Source organism: Strix aluco, chromosome 1 (genome assembly GCF_031877795.1).
Source record: "Strix aluco isolate bStrAlu1 chromosome 1, bStrAlu1.hap1, whole genome shotgun sequence".
Classification (NCBI taxonomy): Eukaryota; Metazoa; Chordata; class Aves; order Strigiformes; family Strigidae; genus Strix; species Strix aluco.
Genome location: NC_133931.1, coordinates 90319130 through 90334854, shown reverse-complemented (window position 1 = coordinate 90334854; position 15725 = coordinate 90319130). Strand labels below are relative to the sequence as shown.

At 40.0% G+C, this 15725-nt stretch overlaps 1 protein-coding gene across 1 annotated transcript in view; it reads right to left on the bottom strand.

Moving 5' to 3' along the window:
• Positions 1-8723: 8723 nt before the first annotated feature.
• Positions 8724-15725, bottom strand: part of LOC141924268 (cadherin-6) — a 103436-nt gene continuing 96434 nt past the window's right edge. The window contains exons 9-12 of the mRNA XM_074826510.1: positions 15585-15706; positions 14674-14791; positions 14335-14586; positions 8724-10716 (exon numbers count right to left, since the gene is read on the bottom strand). Coding sequence (XP_074682611.1) covers positions 10226-10716; positions 14335-14586; positions 14674-14791; positions 15585-15706 — 983 coding nt within the window. The 3' untranslated portion in view covers positions 8724-10225. The remainder of the gene's footprint in view (positions 10717-14334; positions 14587-14673; positions 14792-15584; positions 15707-15725) is intronic.

Sequence of the window (15725 nt, the reverse complement as noted above, 5' to 3'; positions counted from 1 at the left end):
GTATCCAGCCTGTGCATAAAAGGTGGGTGCCTCTCAAAAAGCTGGTCGCATCCATGGGAAGCCAAATAGGAAGGTTGAAGTCTGTTGTCTTCACAGAAGGGGTATGTCTGGTACAGGAAACTAAATTGGATGCATTGGACACTGTGACAAAAAATGGGCAAGCAAGAGAACGAAAGCAATGTGAAGAGGCATGGCTAGCTCAGCTATCATTTGGAGCAGTAACAGGTGGCTCGGTCCCTCTTGTCACTGGATTCCTTTAGTCCCTTTAGGCTTTCTGTCTTTGGCAATAGGTATTGTGTTCATGTCCATCCAAACATGAGTGATGAAGTCTGAGACTGGTGTGAGAAGAAGAACACAGAGAGAACTGGCTCCATACTCTGTAAAAAAGATGGGCCAACAAAATGCTCAGCTGTGGCAATACAAAGGTGCACCTAGCTCTGTTTTTGGTTCTGACACGGATGCCTTGGTACATGGGGGAGAAAAGTAAATGCAATGAGTAACAGGGTGAAGAATGCATCCTCTGTGAGCCAACAATAAGCAGACTTACAGGACTGCTGTGTCAGAGACTGAGCCAGTTGGACCCCACTTTCTCTTTCTGTCCCTACACTGGCTTCCTCACTCTTTCACTTACCAAGGCTCTTTTATTCAGTCCTCTTTTCAATGTCTTGCTACTAAAGTTTAGGTTTGTTCTTTGGGGCATTTTTGGTTTTATTTTATTTTATTAAAGAAGGTTTAAGAGTTTGTTTGTTTGTTCTAATAAGCTGGAGCTATAATTGGTAAATGGGTTAAGCTTGCTTCCTAGTAAGATAACTGATGTGAAATACTCAACTGCATCCTGAGACAGAGAAAAGTAAGTTCGCCAGCTGAATTGTAGAAAAGATAAGCCTTTTTTAACAATATAGGTAGAAACAGATGTTTACAAAAACATGTAAAAGCAATCAGGAGGGGATTTATTCATTTGTTTATTAATTAAGATACATGCATGAGCAGACAGCCAGTAAAGTTCTGAGTTAAGAAAGCCAAAGTTCCAGCAGGGGGATACAAGGAAAGCTGTAAACAGGTGACTCTTGGGTTTGGGTTTTTCTGTTTTGTTTGTTTTAATGACGGAGGAACTAGTCCAAAGCTTTTTGGAAGATTCAGGTCAGTATATACAGTCTTCCTGACTCTGTTCCCCTGATGCTAGTAAGTTTTTCTCTTTTGCTTAATAAAGTAAGACACATGATAAGATCCTATCAGGCCATGAATATCTCTACAGGTAGTAAAAGCATACATGGGTTTGTGTACTCTCTGGTGTGCCAAGGTTAAAAAATGCATAATAATTACTAGAGCGATTCTGAAATAGTGAGTGACTGAGGACCTCTGACAGTGCTTATGTTTGCTTCCTAATTTGTGGGGAATAAGAAAAGTGGAATCAGCTTTTCTGATTAGAGGGGCAAAGATACGTGGGGATCTGATGTGGAGACAGACAGCTGCTGAGAACCTGTTAGTTGGTGCAGTCAGTTTGGAGAAAAGAAAAGGTAGAAGGTGCGTATTCACTAGATAGCTGGCTGTGCTAAAAACAGGGAAAGATGTGTTAGTAAGAAAAAGGAAAGGTTTCAAAGGCTTTGGATAAGAATATGTATTTTTTTTAAATGTCTGTACCTTATGCAGTAAACTTGGATTTTGTTTACAGCATTAAAAGTAATATTATCTGAGATTAAAATTGGAAGGATCAACACTGGATTCACTTGGCTGCTCATGTAAGTGATCATTCCTTCAATTTTTATACAAGTATTAAAGCATCAGTTAAATGTATCGCTCCTTTCTTTGGTTTCCTTGTTTGAGCTGTCCTTGAAATTCAACAAGAACTGGTTAAACTTTTTTAAACTAAGAGACTGTAGGCTTTGATGGCTTGTCTAGCTAACTTGTCTCTGTGATGACTTCAGTAGTATTAATGAAAGATGAATATTGGGAAATTTGTGGTTTGTGTCTTGCTTGTTGGGAGGAGTTATTTTATATAGATAAACCTGGTAAATTAATGTCTGAGAATCAAATATGTTTTCTGGCTGAAATGCTAGTCTTTAGTTGACTTTTCTTTCTGATTGAGGTGCTCTGATATAGTAAATCAAATAAGAAGTATGGCAGATTCTTCTTTTGTGTAAATAAAAGTGGTAGAGTCCTTCTGCTCTGCTTCTGGCACTCAGACCCTCAGTACATGTGGAGGGTAGCAGAACCTGGACCACCTCTCAGCAGCAGGTGAACAACAGGATTCCTGCTGCTGCTACTGTCTTTGTTTGGAAGACAAAAAACTCAAGCTGATGTTCTGTGAAATCTTGTAGGGCTGCTCTAATAACAGAGCCAAGAGATGGGGTAACTGCAACCTCTCTACGCCTCCACCTGCAAGTGTGTGTCCTTACTGAATATTGTGGAGGGGATATAAGATACATCCTTCATGTACAGTGCAGTGCTTAGTTGTGTTCAGATAATTAGATGGTTAAAAATAAATTTTTTTAATTACTTTGTATTTATAACCTTATGATCTACTATTGAATGTCTAAAACTGCTGGTTTCTTGGGGTATTCACAAAGAAGTTTTATTCTGAAGGTCCACCACAGATTACAGATGAATGTTTAGACTAATTCCTCTCAGCGGTTACAAAAGTTACTCTATTCTTTCATAAACCACATATGAGTTTCAGTGTTAAACTGGTTGCTTTTTGTGGTTGTTCTAATGCTTTTGATGAAGTACTGCTTTGCTGTGACCTTTCCCACTCTCTTCTTTGTCCTTGTATTTAGCAAAAAATTTAAACATGATGGAATTTCTGGAGATACAGACAGATCTTTTATCAAGAAAGTCTTAAAATGAATAACTTTCTCTGGAGGTTGTTCTCTTTATGTAGAAAGATATTGCAAATAACATTTGGAGTCTCCATAAGTGACCGAGGCCTTAAGTCTTTTTTGGACCTTATACAATGAAAGTCAAATAACTGACCAATGCTATTATAAATTATATGATCTGTATATGCTTCAAGGAAGGTATTCCGCATGCTTTACTTTGACAAAGCTCTTGCTGGACTTCCTGGGAAACCTTGGCTAGTCAAAATTTGTCTTGTGATGGTAGACTAATATCCTCCTCATAGTAAGCGTTACTAAATGATGCCTTCTGAAATTATATCACTCTCTTGGGAGTCCTCACTGATCACACAATAGTGATCCTACTGCTCCTGCAGCATGTTGCAAGCTAGACACTTAAAAATGGCTGAGTCAATCTACCCCTGTGTCTTAAAGTGATTGCAGCATCTTTCTGAAAGCTTATCTTTATGATAGCATTGTAAATAGAAAACACAGATTGAGAGAATTAGGAAAAAAAACCCCCAAGTTAGAAAAAACAATTTATTAAGTAGTATCATATAAATAACTTGTTACAAAAATCAATTTGCAAAAAGGCAAATTCACTCTGTCTGTGATAAATTGTTGTTCAAATTGGTTTCTCATTAAATCCTTTAAAGTTCATTTCCCCATGCCCCCCACCCCCAAAATAGAAGCCAGTACAGTGAACAGGAAATATAAGGGAGAGAGTGCACACTTGCCATCTGACCATAACAAATTTCCCATCCACGCTGCAGAAGAGATAATCATTCCAGCACGGGTCCCTTTGCAACACAGGGAAGCTTCTAGGTATAAATCTCCTGGGTGACAAAAATCTTACTGCCCACAAATGTCCCTCTGGGCTGAGCAGTGACCACATCCACTCAATGCTGAGGCATCCTTGGCACAACTAGGGGATGACATCGCGAGAGACTGTGTGGCTGGAGAATGCCAGCAAGTAAATCTTCCCAGGTGGTGGCATCAGTTTCAATTTATGCTTGGAAGTATTTTTAATTAAAAAAAATCAATACCGAAAAGCATTTATTTTAAGGGTTTAAAAATCACAAATTGCAATAGGAGTTTGCCAGATTGATTTCGCTCAGTAACACAGTTAAGATGCACATAGCATTTATTATAAGGCCTTTCTTTTAAGTTTAATTTTTCAAAGCAAAGAAAGTAATCACAGAATTAAAACAGTACAGTGATTCTGGAGAGTTATTTATCCAGAACAATTTTTTTTGAAGTGTTGTTTCTTTGTTGTGTTCACCTGAATGCTTAATAATTCTATACATTTGTTTCCTTAATAAACACTAAAGTAATAGATCATAGAAAACTAAAAGCTTATAGAAAGTGTCTTCAGGTATATTTACATAAATAGTGCAGTCTCACAGGAAAGATCAAAAGCTCATGGGAATGGAAAGGATTTCTCTATATGCTGGACTTATGCCTTATTTGTCAAATCAACTTTGTGGAAGGACAAATATAAAGTTAGCAGCTTTTTTTTTTTTTCCTTTAAGGAAAGCAAAAGACACATGCAGAAAAAAAAATAAGAGCAGGTTCTGTAAAAACTCCTTTGAAATCCAGTAACTCTAAGCACAATATGACAGCTTTGTGGCTTTTAAGTGCCATGGGCCTGCCTTGCATATCATTGATTACCTCCCTCCACGCCCTCATGCAGTTCACTTTCTGTTCTTCCTGAAACTCCCAGTTCTGTGACTCTTGTACTCCCTGTAACCTCAGCCATGGCTTTTGGATACTTACTGATGAATTTTATGAACTGTTTGGGAAAGCACTTCGTGTATGACAAATGCAGGTCTGGGCTGAGAAGTGTAATATTGCAAAATGATGGGCAGGATCAAGATTGACATAGCGCTTAGGGATATGGTGTAGTTGGGAACTGTCAGTGCTAGGTTAATGGTTGGACTGGATGATCTACAAGGTCCTTTCCAACCTAGATGATTCTGTGAATAAAATTACTGAGGGGAGAGACTGGCATTAAAACATTGCATTGGCTGCTGTGTTTTTTTCCCTCCTTCTGGAGCAATGCATGAGGCTGTAGACATTAAATATGCTTGTGTTCCTCTTCTTTCTTAAGTACAGAAAAAATCTCTAAGGAAACAAGCCTTTCTGAAGACTAAACTGAAAATAAGAAATGCTGTGGCTTTGACATTTATCGGAGCAGGCTGCTGTTTCACAGGTCTAAAGGGGTTGGACTTAATAGTTTATAATCATTGGAAGTAGTGTAATGAGTGTTAATTTGTCAGCTCTCATTTGACAAGGGAGCTCAGACTGCAGTGTTGATTGAAACACAAATGGGCAGGGGATGGCAGCATCCAGCTGGGACAGTGGTCTTCTGAAACACATCAATACTATTTATAGACAAATGAAACACGGAGAGATTTAAAACAGATGGTGGCAGGAAGAGCTAACATGGTGGTGTTCACAGGGAGTTACCTGCTCAGAATTATTGTCCGTATTTCACTGTGCAGAAGGCCATCGAGATAGATTGGCTGCAAAAATTTAACACATTTTAATAATAATCTTGACAAAGGGACTTTCTTTCCCAGGGATCTGCGTGGAATTATCCTGGATTTAATTTGCTTGGTCTGAAAAAGATGGTGTCTTTCTTCCTATCCATGCAAATCTCCCTCTGGCTGCTGTAGGAAACCTCGAAGTGTTAGAAGTGACTGTGCACTGTAGGCCCTGCTCAACATGGATAAGTCTGGGTTTGAAACATGGCCAGCTTCCAATGTCCATTATTTCCCTTCATTTTATTCATACCATACATGTGTAGACACACATTCCCAAAGCCATTTCTCCCTGCTCTATTTCTTTATGACCAATCTGCTTTTTATGGTACTAGAAAAATTCAGTTAGTTGGGTTTTGTAAGATTTTTCTTGTTTGTTTTGTGACAGAAAAATGGAAATGTTGTGCCTTGTAATGTAGCCTGCTACTTCCAAAACTGGATCATTTGAAGGTTGCCTTTCGCATTCACATTTAACAGAATGAAGTAAGACCTGACAACTAACAAAATAAAAAGTCAGAAAAATAGATCTGTTTCTTAGGATAAATTTAGAAAATACTGGTGTTGGTATAGGTGGAGAGTTTTTCTTCTACTCAGAATCTTTCCAGGCAATTTTTTTACCAGCAATAACTGAAAAACACAGAGAACTTGTTTTTCTCACTGTTAGATGCATCTTCATCCACATCAGGTTTGGGAACACATCCCAGTCCTGCGGTACTGTCAGTAGAGCCCTGTGGAAACCCCCAAATCCCCTTGTCCAGAGCATGCTGCAAGTTTCTGTCTCAGTTCTCTGCCAAGTGCTTGTCTACAGAGAGATGTCCTGGCAAAACTGCCTTGGAGGCATGTGCTGCTGTGTCTCCCCATACTGGTGCTGCTGTGGGATAGCATCAGTTTTAACCTGAAATAATCATTCTTCTGGAGTAAAAAAATCATTTTTCTTGAATAAAGTGGCTGTTTTGTGAGCTGGGATGAAATAGCTATACTAGAAACCTTATTCCATTTCAAGTGTAGAGATGTTGTTGTTCTGCAGTGGCAAGGCTGGAAAAGTCTCCCATATAAACAAGCCCCTGTTTCATCTTAACTCCACTGAATTCCCTGGTATCCCAAGTTGTTAGATCAGATGCTTTTCCAAATTAAAAGCCACCTGCATTGCTCATCTCTCTACCTGGCTTAGCTAAACTTCCTAATATTTCTTCTTCTGAAATAGGTGTGGTTATAAGAAAAGCAGGCTTAAAACAGCCTTGAAACCCACTTCATAGCCCATAGTCTAACACTTGTTTATCTATAAATGACAATTCTAGCACTGTGTGAAAGCATTGTTAAATACTTATTCCTATCACCTAGCACGCTGGCATGCAACAAAGTGCAAAGAAATACTACTGCAAAATTTTGTATTCACTGCAATATGGCACTTTCAATATTTAATATGCAGTACTGATTTTAGAAATTGCACTTTGTGGTACTGCCAAGCAAGAAGAAAAGCCAGAATTGAACTCTTCTTGCTGTGTGAGAGATGCTAACTCTGTCTAATTTGCAGGAAAAAATAGACCTTAAACCCTAGATGCATAAATAATAATTTGGATGCAAGTTTGCTTTGAATTTTCTCAGAAGAATCCATTTCCTATTCAGGCACCATATTTGTGGTGAAATAACATAATTTTATATATAATATATTTACACAACAGGCACGAGTAGCCACTCTCTATTATTTACTGTGTCACTCAATGGACAAGATAAAACCAGCTTTCAATTAAAAGAAGAAAAAGAAAAAAACAAAAACAACAAAAAAACCTTGCGCATGGACTGCTACTGACAATCACTAAATCAGACAAAATCACTGTACAACCATAGGAAAGTAGTTACAAGGAGATCAGTGATCCTCCTGTCTTGTTATTCCACCCCAAAGAGTGACTAATGCGAGCTGCCCTGCAGGGCAGCCCAGCCCTTTCAGGGTGCAAGGTCTGTCTTCAGTCAAGCGACAGTGGCTCCCCCTTCCCTGTGAGCTAGGGGTGGCTCACAGGGCCAAATATCTGTGCGGTTTCACAGCCACCTCTGCCATCCCCTCCACACACAAACCAGTTTTCTTGGGGCCTGAGGAGGGAAAGAGACTGCTCACTGGCTCTCTTTGGGCATCCAGCTGGACTCTGCGCTTGAGGCAATTTGCTCGAGGCAACCCCAGGCAGTGAAGGGTGAGACACAGGCATGTGTTAGGGAGCCATTCGGAATTGCTCCCTGAGGGGTACACTGTCTCCACTGCCTGTATGAGGAGAGCAGCCTGAAGTGAGGGACTTGTGGCAGGTGGTGCTGAGCACCTGCTGCTCCTCCATGTATCTGAAATCCAGATGGTCCCTCCAGTGTGCCAGAGCCAGGTTTCAGACAGGTTGCCTCCTGGATGCTCTGGTTTCAAGGAAGCCATAAAGGGCTAGATTTTCAAAGGCTTTTATCATCTTAAATTAATAAGGGGCCATCAGGAGGACATAATAAAGGCCTAGTCATGCCACTGCTGTTGTGACAGGTGTGACAGGCTCAGCCTCCCTAAGCAATGGAGTTGGGCCCTCACCCTGCTGGACTGAAGCACCGTGAGAGGCCTCCATCGGGGACACCAGTGGTTTAGGGCCCTTTGAAACTCTGGGCTCCTCCACTCTGAAAACCCATCTAGTCTATCATGCTGGGCATCTGCAAGCCACTAGCTGCCTTGCCCTAGACCTATAAAAGTTCAGTGCTCCCCACTGCAAAGAAGTCTTTCCCAGTCCCAGCTGAGCACCGCAGCATGGCTGGCTCATCCTCTTCACTGTGAGCCCATTTGCAAAACCTGAAATTATGTCGTCATGCTTGTAAAAGTCCAATACTCGGAAATCTTACTGCTTTCTTTATTTAACTCTCTATGAGTAATGAATTCCAGGGATTAATTTTTAATCCCTTTTAATTTTCTGTTTATTAACTTTTTTCCCTTCTCTATTTTTAGAGTAAATTGGAGTTGCTGTTTAGTTTTCAAACTGATTCACACCATGACAACGTAGGGAAATAGATCCATGTCTGTAATTCTGGTATTAAATACTGTCTTGAAATAAATGAGTTTAGTTACGTATGAGGTATATTAAAAAATAAAAAATTTAAAAAATTCCTTCTTTCCTTGGCACAGTGCCATGGGCTCTGTCCCTGCTTTGGGACACAGGGCAGCTTTTAGCTCCTGGAATTGGATATGTCCCATGGCAGCCCCTTAGGGTTTTCTCCAGATAGCCTCTCCTAGATGGCTGGATTTGAAGAGCAGCAACTGCATGCATTTGACAAACCAACAGAAATACTGAGTGGTGCACAAGCTGTAAAGAAAATTGTTTTGGCCTGAGACTATGGCATCTTCCCTCACCCCACCCCTGGACAAAAATTACTTAGCTTGGCAAAGCAGATAAACACACAGAGAGACTTGTGATTAAATTTTTACCTTTTGGTGAAGTCTTTAACAACCCTGTCTGAGTAGTTTATTTTAAAAATGAGTTATAGTTATAAACCCTACTTTTTCAGGCCACTGGAATGACAATTGATTCTCACTTACTTGTGCATTCAGGGCTTGAATCTGGGGGGAAAAAAAAGAAAACCACCCAAAAGCATAAGAAATTACTTCCTCTGGCCAAATGCCACTGTTTTCCATCTCTAAAGCATTTTCCAAATGACTTCTATGATTCTTGCAACATCCTGATGAGGTAGGCATTATTTCCCCACTCTACAGATAGCAAAACCGGGCAGAGAGTCAGTCAGGAAGCCACCCTGGGCATCCAGGCAGGGAAGGTCAGGACAAAAAAAGCACTCTCTCCTCCTTTGCAGTTGCTCTTTTTGCCCCATCAGGTGGTAGTCACCTTGAGGCTACTACTCCCCTCCTGCACATGAGAACAGGCAGAAGTAGATGGATATGAAAAGCCTGACTCCCACCTCCCCAGCGCAGTGCCCATCACTGAAGTGATGTGCAGGTGGGGCCTGACCGAAGAAGTATGGAGAAAAGCACAGTTATGATCTGCTCCTTCCTCCAAGTCATGAGCTAATCCGGAGTTGGATTAGATGACTTTCCCTGTATCACAAGGCAAGTCTGGGTTAGAACTGGGAAACCACCTAAGAATTAGATATTGGGCTACTGTCTGCACACACATGCACGCACACACATCTCTCCAGCAATGCTAGGTCAGAAAAATATATACATTGCAGTCAATGAACTATATATATGTATGTGTTAGTATGATTCAGTGCACTGGGGGCAATGGCAGGTTCTAGAAAAACACTTAGATTTGAATGACCATTAGGCCTTTCTACCCTTTTTATGATTAAAATGCATGTTTGATGTTTTTTCTCAGCTTACTCTACTTGTATAATAAACCTTCATTTCATCACCACTACTTTTGACTATAATACATAGGGTAAACTAGGGTACCTCATTACATTGGGATGTGCAATACACAATTGACAGAGCAGTTGTCTGAGCTGAATAGTCTGAATACAAGTAAAAAGAGCAAGTGAGCTTGAACAGTAATATACTCCAATTTACAATATAAGCAGAACAAGTGAAAATATTGCTCCCCATCTGATCCTTTTTTTCCCCTCCACTACTGCCATGCCTGTAAGATTGGCTCGGTAAACTGGATGCAGTAAAAAATAAGAATTTTGCCTCTTGGAAGCTCATAAAATGATACTAGAAAAAATTTTCTGACAGCTGATCCACACAGACTGCAGTCATTAGACAATTTGAATGGGTAGAACAGAGAACCCTTTCACACATCTGTGGAGAAATAGAAAGAAATAGCCACTTCACATATCTCAATGCTGTTTCTGAAAATGAGGAAGGGAAAAAAAAAAAAAGGCAAAATATTAAGAGTCTTTGTCACTGTCCATTGCACCATACATATCTGCCAGCTTTTTAAACCGAGGCCCCCAGTCACTGAGGTAATCATAGTCCTGATCTCCGTCTGTAGTCACCGACTCCAAGGAGCTGAGGGACTCGGCCACAGAACCATTACCTTCATATGCGTAGGTTGCTAACGAGTCATATGGGGGTGCCGTTGGATCTGTATCATTTTCCTTTAACCTTTGGTTAATGAAATCTCTGACATCCGTGTTATCTCGTGCTGTTGCAGTCCGCCGTGGCATAAAAAGTGTTTCCGGCACAATGTCTCTGCGTAATTTGTTATCGTCTATGGCTTCGGGATTCCTCAGCGTGCCGATATCAAATGCCTGGGTGTCTTCCTCTCCACCACCTTCATCATTATAACTGACAATGTTGTCTCTGATGTCTTCTTTGGAAATAATCAAAGGCTCTTTTTTCCGCTGCCGTCTCAGTGCTGCAAACAGCACCACTGTAACTAGAAACAAAAATAACAGGGGAAGAGAAAGGGAAAGGTTAATCCCTAACTCCATTAAAACCCAGAAGAAATGCTGTGCCTCTGCTTGAAGTCAAAGTTTTAAAAGATGTTTTGCAAAACTGCAAATGTGCATGTCGGGTTTTCAGACTGTGCTTGCTCTGCCTGTGAGTACCTTGGGAGATGAAATGGCATGGATATGCACTAGAAGAAAGGAGATGTCAAGCTTGTAAGAAGCCAAGTGGAGTGTCTTTTTGCCAGTAGGCATACTTTTACCCAGAGTCATATAGCAATTTTTTGCCTTGAGAACAGAACTAGTTTCATGAGAGTTGGGAAGGAAAAAATACTTTCTCCAAAATAAGTAACATCAGATGATATTTACCTTGAACCCCTGGGACAAGATGCAACTTGTGCTATAGACAAGACTAGTATCTACTGGGCTATGATAAAAGGTTAGCAAAGCTGCATTTCAAGATAAGTAAATCTATCCTCCTCTGGAAGAAAGCTTGGAATATGGAGTGGATTTTCAGCTAGCACAAAGTCCAAGTTTTATTAACTTCTTTGGCATGTTTTTACAATGTACATCACCTTAAAAAAGTATATGGCTTAAATCTTACACTGATGAGATATGGTAATGATATTTTTTAAGCTGCCAAAGGCATGAGATTTCGTAAACAGATATTTTATGCCTTTCATTCTAAAGTGTGTGTGTATATACATGTATTTTTCATTTATTTGGAGGGCAGGAACTCTTTTCAAGGCCCTGATTCAAATTTAAATATTTTTACTCAATAATGATCCCTGGTACTGCTGGAAAAGCGGGCACGGAGGGTAGAAGGGAATATGTTCAACACTTTATTTCCTTTAGAAGCTAATTTCAGATTTCTTAGCTGGATTCTAACTTAAGATGGTAAATGGCTGAATATTTACAAATGAACAACAGCAAGGAGCAGGGATGTATTACTGCTATGACTGTTGCTTCGGTAGGCTGAGGTCCACAGTGCCCAGTATTTCAGCTCTGCTGTGCAAACTCCAAGAAAAGACATCTTGCTGTCTTCATAGTTCTTTCATAGCAAAGCAAAGCAAATCAGAAAATGCCTAAACTTACTGGTATGAGATGATAAGGTGGATCAAAATTATCTTTCACGTCATCTGTGTTTCTAAAATGGTGTGTGAGTCAAAGCACAGTAACTGTTCAAGACTTTTCTGTCAGTCCCTTCCTCATTTGTAACCCTTTTAAGGGCAATACCAAGGACTAAGGGCATCCCCAAAACAAAATTGTAGTTTCTTAGCTTCCTTCAACAGACAAAAAGATGATTATTTATTTTTAAAAGAAGAACACCCCTGCAGGATTGCTTAGAGCAAGATGGTAACTGTAGGTGTTCTGAAGCACATTATGGAAGAGTCTTGTACTCTTTCTCTCTGTTGACTATGAAGGAATCCCAAGAAGACAGGATAAAGTATAAAAATGCTCTAATTCCTGCTGTGTCTTTACCATAGGTATAGTGTGAGTAAGGTAGAACATCTGTTAATATAAGCTGAAAGGAAATAAGTGAGGTGGTAAAACTGAAGGAAGTAGGAGGGCTAGTTCAGATGGTGAAAGCTTCAGGCTCTCACCGTAGTGATGAGGATTTACTTATGGTGTAATGTAAGGGTCCTAATCTGAGTGATGCTTCTTTGTGCTGCTGTGCAAAAACGCAGTAAGAGAGAATTCTCTTCCTTAAGAACATAAAGGTGTGACACTACGTGGGAAGACTGGGGAAAGGTCTATGTGAGAGAACAGAGATATCTGGAGAAATTTTGGAGAACTTGAAAAACACAGAGTGGATTTTGAATGGGCTTCTGGAATAGCAACCAGTAGAACTGTCTGAGAAAGCACAGGAATTATAGTTTCTACATTGAAGGGTTCCTGAAGTATCTCATTACAAAAAAGGTGTTACACAGAATATTCAAGGATGAGACTTTGATAACACGTCTGATACTTGGACTTTCTTATTTTGTACTGAATTTGTAGGCAAAAAAAACCCATTAGAAATTATATGTTAAAGTACATCACCTTTATTTGCATGTCAGTGTTTAGCAGTACCTGGGGCCTCCTGATAAGCCTCTAGACTTACTCAAAGTGTAAATAAACCTAGCAATTTACAGGCACTTTTGTTGCTGCTGAACTTTAAGCTGTGGTTCAGGTCTGCCCAGAGTATTGTTTTTCACTCAGTAGTGGTTGCACATGAAAACCCTGCAACCAGCCTGAAAATAGAAAATTATATAGCTGAGTTAATTGAAAATCTGCTTATGGTGCATGGTGGTGTGAGCAGTAATTGACATAAAGTGCTGCTTAGCACACAGAATCAATTATTTTCGATTGACATAAAACAGGAAATCATTTAATGTCAGATTGATATTAATGAGCACAGTTGTACTAACGAGTGCAAGACTATCTGCAGCATTAGATTTCTTTTTCTGGTAAGGAACTTGATCCAAAGTGAGCTCAGCCCTTAGAGGCAATGATACCATGTTTTGAAAAATGAATTTAATGGCAAATTAAGGGTAAGACTGTTATTGTGAGAATCTTTTCTGAAAATGGGATTGTGCTTATTTGGGCAAGCCATGGCTATATTGTTAAAGTCTGAGAATCACAACATGGTCTTTGACTCATCACTGGCGAGGGAAATTTTGTTAGTAGTAAAAATCAGAATGATTCTGCAGTGGTGATGAGCATGTCCAAGGAAGATACGAGTATGGTAGAAAGAAGTGGAATCACTGAGGAAACATTTTCTCCCCTGCTTGACTCTACTGCTATAAAATTGGTCTGACTCCCTTCTTTCCTGGACAGATACTAAAGATGACTAATAACGTCTCCCTGAGAACTGTCTTTGTAGTGTTGTACAGTTCTTCCCAGATGAATAGACTGGCTAACGGCCAAGGGACCAATCATCTCTGTTTGCTGTACAAGAAGGGTGGAACCTGAGTGAGAGGAATGTGAGAGATGTTGCAAACTGTCCTTATTTTTATACAAAAATAAATGTTGACCACCTAGAAGTGGTGCAGCCAGAGATCTGTACGCCCTCCACACTCAGCATCCAACCTCTTCATATTCACAGGTGCCTGAAAGAGAGGACCCTGCAGCTTTTGAGAGAGTGCTTTAGTAGCCCACCCCCCCATTTCAGCATCCTTTTCCAGCAGAACAGAAGCACTGATACTTGTTTCTCCTCAATTTAGACATGGGAAGTTAATTGTTTAAAACTAAATTATCTGGCCTCCCTCTACTGTCAACAGAAAGAGATGGACACCTGAAGAGGTTGATTAGTCTGGTCCACCTCAGATATCAGTAAGGGGATAGTATGAATGTCTGTCTACAGGTGTCTGTCTCTTTCCATTCACTAAAGGGTAGAGCCCAGCTGTCTCCTCTTGCTTGGACATTGCTAACTTTTATATAACTAAGATTAGATAGGATGTGTTCTATGCACAATATCTGCAGCAGCTCTCAGAAGAGGAAATACAATAACACAGATGCAGGATAAGACAAGGAAGTCTGCTTTGCTCTTGTCCTAGCCTTGGTATAATCACTTGTAGCAATACAAAATAACCATGAAAGGAACAAAATACCTCTGAGCTACTTACCGAGTAGTATAATGATACAGAGAAGAATGGCAATAAGAGCCCCAGTGCTAAGACCAGTAGGATGAATCAAGGCTTCTGCATTACAGGACAGCATCTTTCCTCGATGGTCGCAAGCACATACTCGAATAGTCACTGTTTCAGTGCTACTCTGGATGGGGTAGTCATTGTCTGATATTACCACTGGCAAGAAGTATGTACTCATTTCATGCCGGTTATATCTGGTTTTTCGGGTAAAAATCCCTGCTGTGTTGTCTGGAAACAAAAAACACGCATTAAATCTTCATCTGAAGACTGAAAGCAAAGATGAGATAATAAAAAAAAGCCTTCCTAGAAATTCACCTCTGTTGTCCTGTAGTGTAAAATTTGAGCTGCTGGCTGCCTCAGGAGCTAAGAAGAATGAAAACTGATGTCCACTGTAAGAGTCATCTTTATCAACAGCACTTAATGTTTGTATCAGCTGAAACAATAAGAACAAAATTATCTTCAAAGTGCAGTGGATCTTACATTTATTTATGTACTCTAGGACTATAAAGCAATCTTACTGTATTCATTTTATCTCCTGCTTTAAGGCAGCTGATGCTGCCATGGCTAGCTTAAGAAAAGAGATCTGTGTGCTGCTGATGCTGTTTAGGATCACCATACTATTGTATCCCATACCATCAGCCAGTAACATAATGAATTTGAAAGTTGGAGGAAAATCATGTTGAATTCAAAAGCAGACTTGGGTTGATGCCACTCCAGATGGGTAGGAAACCTTTGTATGTGAGAGATGAGAGGTGAGGCAGTCCAAGCTGACTATATTTATCTACCCAAATCTCATGTCACAGGAATTTTTTGGCTGAATCTTCCAAATTATCTGCTATTTTGAACCATTTAATAATAGGACTGGTAGAGTGAGAGTTATCTGTCAGGAAATAGTTATATCACAGACAGGACCTGTAACAGTTACAGACCTGAAACTGTTTTTGAAGGAGACAGTGGAGATGCCTGAATAAATCAGAGAATCACATAATGAAAATGAATCAGGGATAACAAGGTGCAGTACAGAAAACAACAGTCTAAAACATACTGTCACATTAGCTGCAAGAATACTAAGTGTAATCAGATACTGTGCAGCCACTGTTGGGTTTAATTTTGCAAAACTGACAGTTTGATACAATGCAAAGTATACCACTTGATGAGGTGATGCAAGAGTAGTAGCAAAACTCAATTAATTTGGAATGTTTTCTTAGTACAAGCAGACAACACACCTGTTCTGCCTTTGCATTTTCACAGACGAAGGTCTCATAAAACATGGCAAACTCTGGAGCATTGTCATTTACATCCAAAACCTTAATGAACACTGGGACACGGCTGCTTTGTTTTGGGTTGTCTGAAATGATAAGACCAGA